General features: G+C 41.3%; 1 protein-coding gene and 1 long non-coding RNA gene across 3 annotated transcripts in view; one reads left to right on the forward strand and one right to left on the reverse strand.

The window, feature by feature from the left end:
• Positions 1-3,612, reverse strand: part of LOC118567272 — a 13,720-nt gene extending 10,108 nt beyond the window's left edge. Inside the window, exons 1-2 of the long non-coding RNA XR_004933558.1 lie at positions 3,433-3,612; positions 3,173-3,296 (exon numbers count right to left, since the gene is read on the reverse strand). This is a non-coding gene — a long non-coding RNA (uncharacterized LOC118567272). The remainder of the gene's footprint in view (positions 1-3,172; positions 3,297-3,432) is intronic.
• A 3,386-nt stretch (positions 3,613-6,998) lies between these two features.
• On the forward strand, positions 6,999-10,319 carry LOC105934362 (PRA1 family protein 3). 2 transcript variants are annotated; one of them, XM_012874314.3, is made up of 4 exons: positions 6,999-7,123; positions 7,466-7,691; positions 9,618-9,826; positions 10,065-10,319. In XM_012874314.3, exons 2-4 carry the CDS (start codon positions 7,513-7,515, stop codon positions 10,238-10,240), a joined length of 564 nt encoding a protein of 187 aa, XP_012729768.2. In that variant the 5' UTR covers positions 6,999-7,123; positions 7,466-7,512; the 3' UTR covers positions 10,241-10,319. The 2 variants fall into 2 exon arrangements, with proteins under 2 accessions (XP_012729768.2, XP_012729761.2); XM_012874307.3 differs by lacking the exon at positions 6,999-7,123 and having other exon boundaries at positions 7,424-7,691.
• Positions 10,320-13,058: the final 2,739 nt, after the last annotated feature.

The raw sequence follows: 13,058 nt of genomic DNA on the forward strand, positions 1-13,058 counted from the left end.
AAAGAGCAGACCGGCTCAGCCCGTATAGCCTTTAAATTATATAAAAATAATTTTGCTGTGATCAAAGATCTGCCGTACTGTACTTATACATTGCCCTTGTGGCCTTGGCTGAAGAATATTATACTCATAAAGCTCATAAATTATCCATATGCTGAAACCATATGGATAATTTACCATTAATTTAGTTGCTTTAATCTCAGTGCCTCATAAAATAATTCTACAAGTTCAACTTTTTTACTTTCAGTCACATTACAGCCACTAAGCGTGGTTTATTTTACTGGGACTTTATATGATAGAACAAAAAGCAGTGTATTGATACAGAGTATCGTTTTTGATTTATTTTCAGTCACAGATACTCAAATGGATTCAGTTCTGGATTTTGGCTGGGTCTGACACGTGGAAATGAGGCGATCCTGCTCCAGGGTTCTCCATCAAATGTCCTTCTCTGAGCAGCTTAGTGGTGCTAGCTAATGCAAAGGATCCCACATCATGATGCTGCCACCACCACGTTCCTGACTGGGAGAGTGTTTCAAGGTAGTGTGCACTTATCAAGTTTGGTTTCATCTGACCAGTGCACCTTCCCCTACTTGTTAGTGAAGTCGCTCCCAAGGTAAACATTAAAAAGGTGCTGCCAACAGCTTTCTTAAAGTGAAAATATTCAAGCGGTGCAAAAGCTCCAGTTGTCAGACGAACAGGTTGCACAGGTGAGTGTTCAGGGAAGTGAAGCTGAACAAAACATTCAATACATTCCATGTGAAACCAACTTCCTTTCGAGAACAAGAGAGAACAAGATGAAAGCTTGGATTGCCAAGACCATAAACACCCAGATAAAATATTTCCCAGCTCAGGCAGAAAAATATTTCTTAAGATGAAATGGAGATTGTTGCATATGATCACAGTATGGCATTAGTCATAAGCAAAACACAAAATAACTCTGATACTAGTGATATAGAGACCATGTGATGATACAGATGCCCCTGGCTTTCATTTGTAGGTGTTTAGTGTTCAGCTATGATGTAAAGGAGGACAACAGTTTAATTTGGAGTGGTTTAGAATTAGGTAACTTAATCAAAGGTATTTACTTTGTGACAAAAGTCAAAGAAAGAACATCTAAAGGAGAACAATAAATGGCTGGCATAGCAACACAATTCATCACGGTTCATAAGTTCCTAACTTCTGCAAGTGTCAAATAAAGAAAATGCTTTTTTTGTATATTTCAGTCAATCAGAAGAACTGGACATCAATTATTCCTTAGTTCTCTAACAATTAAAAAAATTACACTGAAATTATTACCTTCTTGTTTGGCTGTACATGACACAGCATTGGTCAGTTTTGGCTGAGAATAATAAAAAACACTGAACCGTTCAATAGGGACTGATTACTGCCAGTGCACAAAAAGGGCTTCGGAGTCTTTAAAGGGAAAGAGTCGCTCAGTGGGAGTGCTCCAGAATCAGTGAAGCTCAGCAGAGGGATGTGGGGATTTCTTGGAAGAAAATGGTGAAAGGAAAAGAGTAATTATTGCCTAGCAGACAACATCCTCATAGGCATATTCATTCTGTTTTCAGGCTGATGATATGAAGAGCTCAAAATAATATCTTAAATGCATTTCAAGTCCTTTAGTCCCTCTCATATTCAGCAACTCAAGGCAGATAATACAGACACTATATTGTTGATGTGGTAGCAGGCATTTTAGCTTTGTTGTGTTAAATCAATATTAATAAATTGCGTTTTTGTAAGGGATAATGCCCTTCAAGGTGCCTCTTGTAATGTTGCCTTATTCCACCTGGAGTACGAAAGAGAGAAATATTCAATGACTTTGTTTTTTTTTTTTACTGTTAAAACATAAGTTCTCTCACAAGAAGCGGCAGAGAGAACTATTTAATATCTCTTGTTGTGACATGTTGCAGAGATAAACAGCGTCAACTATACTGTCGTTACCACTACCATTAATGCCAGCCCAGTAATTTAGAACAATCAGGCTATTTGACTGGAAGTTATTTTATAGGTGTCCTGTAACACTTTTTAACAGACCCCCTGCAGCCAATCAGAATCAAATATTCACCCAGACCATGGTAAAAAACTAATTTAACATACAGTGCCTTGCAAAAGTGTTGATGCCCCTTTAACTTTTCACATTCTGTCATGTAACAAACACAAGCCTAAATGTCTTCAAATTGAATTTTATGTGTAGATCATCAGAAAGTAGCACATCTGTGACATCAGTTTTTAAGTCTTGCCATAGACTTGACGTAAACCCACCAAAATGCGTTCCTGTGGGGTTAATGTGCCTAGCCTTGCCTGATAATTTTGTTTCTGACCCATTTGTTGTGCTCCTTGTAGTGATTTTTTTTCTCTAACTAATTTTCTCCCAAAAAGCCTCTGAGCCCTTCACAGAAAACCTACACAGACTAAATTACACAAAGGTCTACTAAACAGGTCTATTTTTGGCTATTGGCCAAAAAATTTTTTTTATTTAGGGGTGATGTAAAGGGGATTCATTATGCATGCATAACAAACATTCTGATATTTATCTGTAAAATTATTTTTCCAGGTCTGCTTTCCAAGTATCACTTTCTTTCAACAACACATTTCTGAGATACTTTGTTATTCTAGAACAAAAAATTCCAATAGGCAAGATAAGAAATTCCTTTATTGTCCCACAATTCGGGGAAAATTAGACTTAAAAAGTTGCATTAAAGTTTAGGAATTTGGCAAAATATGAAAAAGTTCTGGGGTACAACACTGCATATTTCTAACGTTTATTTGTTGTTTGACATCAACTTTATTTGTTGGAAGTAAGCGTATGAACGGCGACACTACGAATGATTTGCCCATTGAGGCTAATAAAGATGTCAGGAACATTCTACAGTGGGTTATAATTTAACAATTAAAAAGCTACTTAAAGAAAGCTTAAGCTTCTGAACTGAAAGACAGCATTACGAGTTCTATAAACATATCTGCAAAAATCAGTTAATGGGCGAAATTCTGACTAAGTAAGTCCCAACACTACCAAGAAATTTTTTTAAAAAAAAACTTACCTCAAGTCTTATTAGCTATTTCTCTTGTTGCCCAAACATCAAAGCAACGTACATGTCTGCAGATATACTACATGTAGGACCAAAGAATAAAGAATGGTTTATGTAAGTTTTTCTATGAAGCCATGTGCACGTACCCGACAGTCCATTCAGCCCATCGGTGAAGAGAGACTGGAACTCGTTGGTCTTCAGCTGCATGGTGAACAGACTCCTCCACACACTTGTACCAATCACAGCAGGCCTAACCAATCTGCTCCACATCTACACACACACACAGAACAATAAAAGGTCCGTTACTTTTGGGATTAGCCCGTTTGCTGTAACTGAGGAGCTAGCTCTGTTAGCTAGCTAGCTCCTGGATAACTGTTCATTGTGATAAACAACGGTCTCACGGCACCTGGTACGCTGTCAGTACATGTCAGCATCAACGCTTTATCGAAAATAAATATCAAACAAGTATAACTGACAACTTTAAGGGGCGATTTAAAACCCACTAACATGGTTTTCATCGAAAACTATCCTCCTGTCATCTCCTGTCTCCTCAAGAAGCGATGCCGGAAGAGTTTCACACATAACGTGCGCTCACTGACCAATAGCGTGAGCTTTTCTCAGCTACGTAGAGCCGCGGGTTTAAAACGTCTCTCGCGAGATTTTCCATCTTTAAAGTTTCAGGCGCTGTTGTCTGTGCCGCTGTAAGAGAAAAGAGCGCAAGGATGCCACCGCTCAGACCCTGGGGTGACTTCTTCCTCAGGAGAGGTTTCGCCAGACCGGCTAATTTTAAGAAATTTCAGGACATATTTATCAGCAACCTGCTTTATTATCAGACTAATTATCTGGTAGTGAGTACTGCTGTTTTCATCATTCCAGGGTAAGAAATGTCCTACAATGCAAAGTGTATTTTATTCGAAAATCATATTTTTTGTTCAACATGTTATAATATTTTTTATGTATTAATAAGGTTTTTTTCATTCTGCTATTTTAAAGCAGGACTTAACCCGCTTTTAGAAAGATCTGAGGAATCCAAGAAGAGCCAGGCAGATTGCCATTAAAAGAAATGCAGGATAAATATTGCAGTTTCAAGGCGTCAATATATACAAAAATAATACTGGGAAATCATTTTATTTCTTTTACTGTTAATTTTGATGATAAATGTAAGACAAGGAAACAAATTGAAGTGACAGATTATCCATTAGTTCCGTGGAAATCTTTCAGCTTGAAGAACTGGTCCAAACAACCCTGGAACGTTTCCACATGTTGTCACTACAAACTTTCATTTCTCTTACTGAGTTTTTTTTTTTTTTTTTTTTTTTTTTTTTATTAGATGAAAGTAGTGCAGAAATGTGATCTTCAAAATTGGTTTACAAATAAAAATAAAAATGATCTACTATACCAGTGACTACATTTAGTTTACATTAGAACTTTTGAGGCCATAAAAAAAATTAAACACTTTAACCAAAGAGCTATAAGAGTCAATAAATTGGTGTGCAATTATTTTATCATGACTGTATTCAGTAAGTAGGATGGAGGAAAACTAACGCCGTATTACCTTGAAAACACCATTCCCACGCGTAGTGGCAGCATCATTCTGTGAGACTGTGTTTCATGAGCTGGGACAGGGGAGCTGGTCAGAATTGATGGGAAGATGGACGAAGTTGAATGTTAGGGGCTAAAAAGACTTTTTGACTGATGTAGAGGTTCATCTTCCAGCTGCATAAAAACTCAAACCATACACGGATAATTCTGCCTGAGCTTAAGCAATCCTTTCTCTTCTGCTTTTGTGTTTTTGTATCTATTAATAAACTACATTCAATTTTGTGATTGTAACTGGACAAAATGTGGAAAAAGTTCAAGGGATATGGGCCAGAAACACTGTAGGAGTCACGTAGCTGTAGATATAATACCTAACCACTAGGTGGGGTCGGTGCTTACATGGGAACATGCACTATGGGGCTTCAGGAGCACCACAGCGTTTTCAAACTGCTTTTGTGTTGTCCTGCTTTCACTCTGTAGGTTCAAGGAACCTGTGTCAATGATCAAAGGCTTGGGCGCGCTCTTGGGCGTTTTTCTATTTTCAGTTTGGGCAGGAGAAATACAACCGCTGGTCTACCTCAAGAGATGGAGTCCCTTTGCTTTTTGGTCACAATGTTTTTGGTCTTTGACTTTTTTAATTTGTTGGTACTTTACAACGAGACATTTGCATTAGCAACCTATTCATCACTGTCTGGTAAGTTGATTGTGCATTCTTAAAAAGCTATTAAAGTAAATGTGATAGAACCTAACTAGTGCCTAACTATGGTTTACTTCTTTATTTATTACACCATTTTGAAGTGCAGTGGCCTGTCTGTGCATCTAATTATTACTGTGACAATTTTTTTTTTTGATTGATAATTACAGCAGATTTATTCATTTGAAATTAATCACTGAGTTTGTTTTGGTCAAAATGCAAACATTACATTTGCTTTTCCCTCTGCATTGCAGTGTTGATTCCACATGCTTCCTTTCGTTACCGCAACATAGACGAGGGGCAATACCACAAAGAGGCTGAACAACTGAAGGGATCACCTATGGGTATTTTACTCATAGGCCGGGTGAAAAAGAATACCAAGATGAAATAAAGGAGACGGGATGATTGAAAAAGCACTTCTTGAGAAAAATATGACGTTTTTCCTTCAGATGAAACAACAGTACTGTATCTGTCAATTAAACTTCTTAAAGTTTCTCTTTTGATATTAAAGAAAAGGCTGTACCTGTATTTCTACCTATGAATGTCTTAGGTCACCTTACAGAGACAATATTTTTGAAATACTCATTTGATTGCTCTGTTGCCATTGCAGATTGTTGTTTTCCATTTAAAGCTTTCTTAACAAATTGATAAGATTACAATTTTGATAAGATTAAAATTACATCTAAAAAAAAAAACTTAATGAATGTTCACCAAAAAAATATTAGAAAAGAGAAATTTAAAGTGCTACTACAAAATATTTGGTGATAGGCCCGCACAAAGTAGTGCATAGCAGTGAAGTGTGAAATACTTATACATGTTTTACTAATATTTTACTAAAGGAATTGCTTGCCACACTATATCAGGACTGAATCTTTTTGGGGTATGTGTCTTTCAGCTTTACACATTTAGAGACTAAACAGTGGTTGCATTCTCCTTTGCAAAATATCGCAAACATCGAATAATGTTCAGGGAGGGCTTAAGACTTTTAAAATGTCAAATGCCATATACTTTTATGTTACGTACTAAAACTATCAAGTACTGAGAAAGTCATGTGCTGAAATATTTTGCATGTTAATAATAATAATTGAACTTTATTGATCTCACAATGGAGATATTCACTTCTGCATCTTAACCCATCCCCTTGGGGAGCAGTGGGCTGCCACTGTGCAGCGCAATTGGGGGTTAAGGGTCTTGCTCAGGCACCCAGAATGGCAGCCTGTGGGAGTTGAACTCAGAACCTCTGAGACCAAAGCTCTGTTTTATATATATATATATATATATATATATATATATATATATATATATATTCAGGACATTTGATTCAAGATTTAGATTTAAAGGAGCAATCATTTTAGATATGGTGAATTTTGATAATAAAAATTCATAAAAAAAAAAATACAAAATGCTTTAAAATGGGATAAAAAAGAGTGTGCCTCATCTGTCCATTCTAGAAGAATGATTTAAGACAATTTTGGTGTAAATTGATCACATGACCTGAAAGCTATTGAAGTTCAAATGTGAATTTTGATAATAAAAATGCATTAAAAATGCTTTAAATGGGATAAAATTGGTGTCTTATTTATCTAGTCTATTAAAAATAATGACTACAGTTTTTTTCACTGTCTAACTAGACATTAAAGTTGTTCATTTTTGTTTCTCAAAAGTGTTTGCTTTGGAACTTTATTGACGGTGCCTTAAGTGAACCACCGTGTGTAGGAGGAGCGAGCAGTCAGAGGGCGGCAGCCCCATATCAGCCTCCCTGTGTCGGATTGAACAGGAGGCAGACACCGCTGAAGCTGCGGAGCGCGAATATCCAACCTGAAACTGCCTTCACCGCGGTGGAAAACCTTCACTCCAAAGAGCGGTAGAGTCGCTTTCACGGTGGCCACTTGCTTGCCACTCTAAATATGGCGGACGCGGTGACGTATGAACTCTACGGGGAAACGAAAGTACTGCGGCATTTACTGTTGCGTTTTAACAAAAAAAGCCAAAGAGAAATCATCAGTTATATCGACACAAGGAGCTAATGGATACCCTGGAAACATAAAACATTGAAAAAATAAGAGAAATAAAGTTATATTATTCAATGTACGCCTGTGTTCTCGCGTGAGGTTCCGTCAGCTACGTAGTGCGGGTTCAAATTGAGCTGGTGAACTCACTCTCGCGAGATTGATCCTGAAGTTTCCGTCTGTTTATTTTCGCCAAGGTGCTGCGGAGCTCTTGTGTGCTGTCAGAGAAGTAAGTTGGCTCTAAATGGCTAAAGTAGAGCTGGCACCGTTTAGATCGTGGGATGACTTCTTCCCCGGCTCGGAACGGTTCTCCAGGCCGGATTTCTCAGATCTGACAAGATGGAACAACCGAGTCGTCAGCAACCTACTTTATTATCAGACCAACTACCTGTTATTCGCCGTGGCTGTTTTCCTGCTTGTCGGGTAAGAAATGCTGAACGGATAAAGCGGTTCTGATAGTCTGCTTGTTTTTTTTTTTTTTTTTTTTGCATTCACGCAGTCTGGGCGCCCTGTCGACATAAAGAAGGGTTTAACCTGCTTTTAGAAAGATCAGCGGAAGCACAGGCAGGATGTGAACTCTGCTGCTGCTGTGGCACTGGAAGCTTTGGCACAAACGTGAATGAAAATACTGCTCAGGGTAAAGGCTGCATCGTTTGGAGGATACTTTAGGGAACAAAACAACCATACAGACACTTTGGTATAGTGCAAAATCCAAGAAACAGGCCGAACTAGACTGGGCATGCCCAGACACGAACCTGCAACTGAACGCTGATAACGCCGTAACGTCAGAGATTAATAGCCTGTGCATGGTATTAGGTTGAACTCCGTTCCAGTTAAAGCTTGCTGTATTAACAAGTGAAACCCCATCATGATGAGTCTGCACAGGTGCGTTTCTATTAATGACCCCTTTGTTTATTCAGCCAGTGGACGTGCCATACTGATGATAAATCAGCTTCCCACGTGTCTCTCATCAGAGTCCAGATAGCACCAGGAAATCACTCAGGGACTTGATGTTGACTCATCCCTCCGGTATCAGCAGATCTGAACTTTGACACATTCCTTGTCACTAGTTTGAGTAAATCATGTGACGATGTATTCATCCGGTGAGACGACATTTCTGAATCTCTCAGTCAAACTCAGAGAAAAAGTTGTCTTAGGGAATGTTATATGGGGTTTGGATAAAATTACCCAGCTGCTCACAGGACTTACCACGCTCACTGCATGGGGCAGTGCAGGAAGCACAACATTCAAACATGCAAAAGGTACCTTGATTATGAAAAAAAAAAAAAAAAAATAACAACAACTAGACACTGATGCATCCATCAACCGACTGCAGATAAAAGCAGCCAATTTCCCCATGACTGGCTTTGACCCGATAACTCACAAGTCTAATACTGAGAGTTCAATTTCTCCCTCCCCATGTTCAGTAAATGTCTCATAAGGAAAAACACACCTTTTTTTAGTCTGTAAACACACCAACAAAACACACAGTGCACCTCTGCTGCTCCTCCAGAGTCACTTCTCTAATCAAAAAGCTTTGATTAGAGAAGCTTTTACCTGCTTCTCTAATCAAAGCTCTTCTTGTCTCCTGTCGGTTTAGGTGTTTGTAGTTTTCAGACGCAGCCATACTCTTTCTACACCAGATGATATCGCTTTGTAACCTAGTTCTGCTTTAAGCGTCTCCACAACGTTATCCCTGACCTGCCTGCTGTGGTCCTTGTTCTTTATGTTGCTGTTTGGACTGAAAACGGACCGGACTCTATCATGTTAATGGACCTCTAAATGCAGTTGGTCACAGCTCCTTATTTAGAGGTGTCAGCGTAAACAGGAGGGAATACATCCACCCACCACACTTTTCAGCCGTGTAGAAAAAAATATTTCAATCCACATTTCTAATTGGTTCTTTACCTTCATGTAATCTTGTTGCATCAGGATCTGTTTAAGCTTTTTGTTGCCAGAATGCAGCATAAAAAGACAATCCCTGCTTCCACAGAGGTCATAAACTGGGCCAGAAGGAGGGTTGTGTGAAGGCAGGCGCCGGCACAAAGGACAAAGCTGGCTTTATTTTGATTTGGACAGACAATGCCAGGGAAAGGGGGGAAAATGACGCAGGCGGAGAAACACAGATGAATTCTATTTCAACAGGGTGAAATATTAATCAGCTGCTCTATTGCTTTCTTTTACTGCTTTTACTCTATCCGAGCAGCAGCCATTAAATACAGGGGATCATGTTGTCTTTGTAAAGCTAACTTCTGACCACTAGGTGGAGCCAGCGGCCGCATCGTCACTCGTCCTGTGCATCTTCTCTCCTTTTAAACTGCCTTGTGTTGCCCTGCTGTGCTCCTGCAGGTTCCTCAACCCCCTGGGGATGTTGACAGGCATGGTCGTGGTGTCAGCCGTCATCCTGGGCTTGCTTTGGGCCGGGGAGAGCCGAGCCGCCATCAAGAACTTCAAGAGGCAGAACCCCACGGCGTTTGTGATCGCCGTGATTGCGGCCGGCTACATGCTGATGTCTCTGCTGGGGACCTTCATGATGGCCGTCACTTTACCTCTGACTCGTAAGCCGATAAAAGAGTCGTTATGTAACGCGCACATCCATGCAAAGGTTCCCCGGAATATGATTTAGAGCTTAACTGATTGATTTATGACTCCTTTAAAAGGGGAATGATCCGAGCATTTGAATACTGATGAAATGTCAATTCTCACTGAGTCAGCGCATGAGCTGAGTTGATTTACGAGTTTGTTTTGGCCAAACGTATAAACCTTAACGTTCGCCCCCTTCCGTCTGCCCCGCAGTGGTCGCCGCGCACGCTTCGTTTCGCCTCCGCAACATGAAGAACAAACTGGAATACAAGATGGAAGGCACGGGGCTGAAGAGGTCTCCCATGGGCATTTTACTGGAAGCTCTGGGTCAGCATGTGGAAAGCCTGCAGAAGATTCAGACTTTTCTGGAGGAGAAAGTGAAGGAGTAACTGACTTTATCTCCACGACGCAACGATTTAAAGTTTCTCCATTGTCCGGTGTGTGGTGTTTTAAAGGAAGGAATGCAAAGCAACAAACGTTATCTCCTCCTCAGGGTATCTTGTGTCGCCCCCCCCCCTCCCCTACTCCCCTCCAGCCCTGCAGCCATCCGGGAACTCGCTTCTGCCTCACATCTCTGTGCATATTGTGTCCTGTGCAGCTGCGGGCTTCCTTGTTTATGAAATCTGTGCGTAATCAGTCTCAGAAAGGTCCTCTGGAGTGGAATTGTGAAAGCAGCACAAGTGTTGCCTCTTAACGGAGGCTGAAAAGTGCACACTCGACAGGCGTCGCTGCCAAGACCACAGCGCTTCAAGTTCACGAGGGAAATCTCTCCGCGTGCAGAGGAACTGTTTACGGCGAGCAGCAGACCTCCCGCTCGTGCAAACACGAGAGAATCTCGCTAGAGAGCGAGTCGTGCTCTGACTCAGCGGGTCAGGACTTTGAAGAGCAAAGTTGAAAGGAACGCCGTGCCCTATCAGGACGTCTGCTGACCCTTCCCGGTGGTTAATCTTGACAGCGCCTCCTGGGTGATGGATGGGCTAAACTGTGCTTTCCCGTCCGCTCATCCAGCACGATCAACGGCCGAGCAGCAGATCATAGCGCCGAGGTCGGCTCGTTGACGGAGCCGACTGACCTGCAGTCAGTGAGGCCCTGAACTTGGATTCTTCCACGCTTCATTTTGACACCATCTGAAACTCCAGATAACAAGGATGCGCTGCTAACAAAATTCTGAATTTAGAGAAGCGTAATGACTAAATAAAATTGTTAAAAATGAATTTCTTGTTAAAAGAGGCAAATGTTTGTGTTTTTTTTTAAACATCCCAAATGGTTAGGACACCACATCACCCCTGGCTAACCCGGCCTTTCAGCGCTGTGGGCAGCAGCTGGTGTTCAGGGATGGGAGCGAGCTGCTCTCCTCCACCTCCAGACCCCACCTGAGTGAAGTTGGCCCCCCCACCCTCTTCAAATCAGACAAAATTGATGCCAAATGTTTGTGCTGGTTTGTGCAGCAAAAATTTTCGTTTGTGCCGCTATCATTTTAAAGATATAAACAAATGTTTTTAGAGATAATCAAAGGTCAACCAGCCCCCCCCCCCCACCTTCTTCAAATCAAATGAAATTGGTGTCAATCAACAAACGAAAACTTTTGCTGCACAAACCAGCACAAACGTAGCACAAACGTTTGACACCAATTTTGATTTGATGAAGGTGTGTGTGTGTGGGGGGGGTGGGGGTGGGCTGGTTGACCTTTTGACCTTTACCTTTTCATTAATATCTTCAAAACCAAAGCAGCACAAATGAAAATTTTTGCTGCACAAACGGAGTCGAGTTGATTGACACCAATTTCGTCTGATTTGAAGAAGTTGGGGGGGCTGGTTGACCTTTGATGACCTCTAAAAACATTTGTTTATATCTTTAAAATGATAGCGGCAAAAACGAAAATTTTTGCTGCACAAACCAGCACAAACGTAGCACAAACATTTGGCATCAATTTTGTCTCATTTGAAGAGGGTGGGGGGGGGGGGGGGCAACTTCACTCAGGTCCAGACCCCTGCCTCCTCCCTTCAGCATATAAAGGTCCTTTTCTTCAGGTCCAGAGGAACAAAGCTGGCAAAAAGGGCAGTACACTAAAACATCTGTGTGTTCATAAGTTTGGAACTGCATGCGGTCGTACCTCAAATTTAAATTGGCATAGAAGTTGCTGGTCGCTAGTAAAGCTTTATGTAGATTTGTTTGCTGGAACCTCGTGGTCGTTCATTCAGCATCAGTGAAAGAACGAGGGGGGGAAAAGGAAAGGGTTAACACACGGATCGTGTTTGTTTGAGGAGTCAAAGATTACGGTGCCAGGGCGCTCCTCCCTAACGGGTCTTTGCAGCTCCATCCACAGCGGTGGGACTCTCCAGCCCTGCTTCCCCTGTCTGTCTCTTCTGAGGTCCTCCTCACAGCTGCCCCGGTTATTGTAGACGTTTTAGAGTTCATCTCTGCGGCCGGTTTGAACGTCACAGAGGAGCTTTCCAACAGAATGAGGTGAAAATGTAAAAACAGACTCATAATGTTAGAATAAACCAATTTTTTATCGGTGTATATAATGATTAAAATTACGTTAGAAATAAATTCTGGTCATCGACTGATGGCAGTAGGGTTGACAGAACATCGACGTTTGCGATGTGCTGCTGCACACAGCTATGAGATAAACAGTTAATTCGTTTTTTTTAATTGAATTCATCATTTCAGTGACTTTTAGATAATTAACTCCCTGCTTAGATGCGTCAAATGATTTTACACTAAATACAAATTCAAAGATGTAATAAATAGATTTTCCTGTTGAAAATAGGCAGCAGGATTTAATGGAAACGAACTGGAAAGCCTGGATGGTGCTTCTCCTAACTGGTGAACAAGTGATCGAGCGTGTTTGGGCTTTTCTTCTCGGTGCGCCAGGATCTGTGTGTAAAAGCCCAGAAAACGTGACAGCCAGCGCTCTCTCTCTGCTCCAGTGCATCTGTTCAGTTTAACAGCCCCCCCCCCCCTCCCCTCCCCATCTGAGCTGCTGCAGCAGTGATTTACGTCCTCTGCTGCCTCGTCCCGTCCATATTGTGAAACTTGGAGCGAACACAAGCGCCGTCGGCAACAGATTCAAGTAAAGTCATGTCTCAGAGGGGCACAGAGGAGGCCCTTGTTCTTTCTGGAGCAGCAGCTGCATGCGTCCCGTCAACACGTGTGTGTGTGTGTGTGTGTGTGTGTGTGTGTGTGTGTGTGCCGCCCGCTGCT

This window comes from Fundulus heteroclitus, chromosome 20 (assembly GCF_011125445.2).
Source record: "Fundulus heteroclitus isolate FHET01 chromosome 20, MU-UCD_Fhet_4.1, whole genome shotgun sequence".
Classification (NCBI taxonomy): Eukaryota; Metazoa; Chordata; class Actinopteri; order Cyprinodontiformes; family Fundulidae; genus Fundulus; species Fundulus heteroclitus.

What these genes read in the sequence shown, in the direction of transcription:
- LOC105934362 (XM_012874314.3), top strand. Translation starts at nt 7,513, where the DNA reads ATGGCTAAAGTAGAGCTGGCACCGTTTAGATCGTGGGATGACTTCTTC. An exon ending in GCTGTTTTCCTGCTTGTCGG is followed by an intron (nt 7,692 to 9,617) that starts GTAAGAAATGCT and finishes GTGCTCCTGCAG; the next exon opens with GTTCCTCAACCCCCTGGGGA. An exon ending in CGTCACTTTACCTCTGACTC is followed by an intron (nt 9,827 to 10,064) that starts GTAAGCCGATAA and finishes TCTGCCCCGCAG; the next exon opens with TGGTCGCCGCGCACGCTTCG.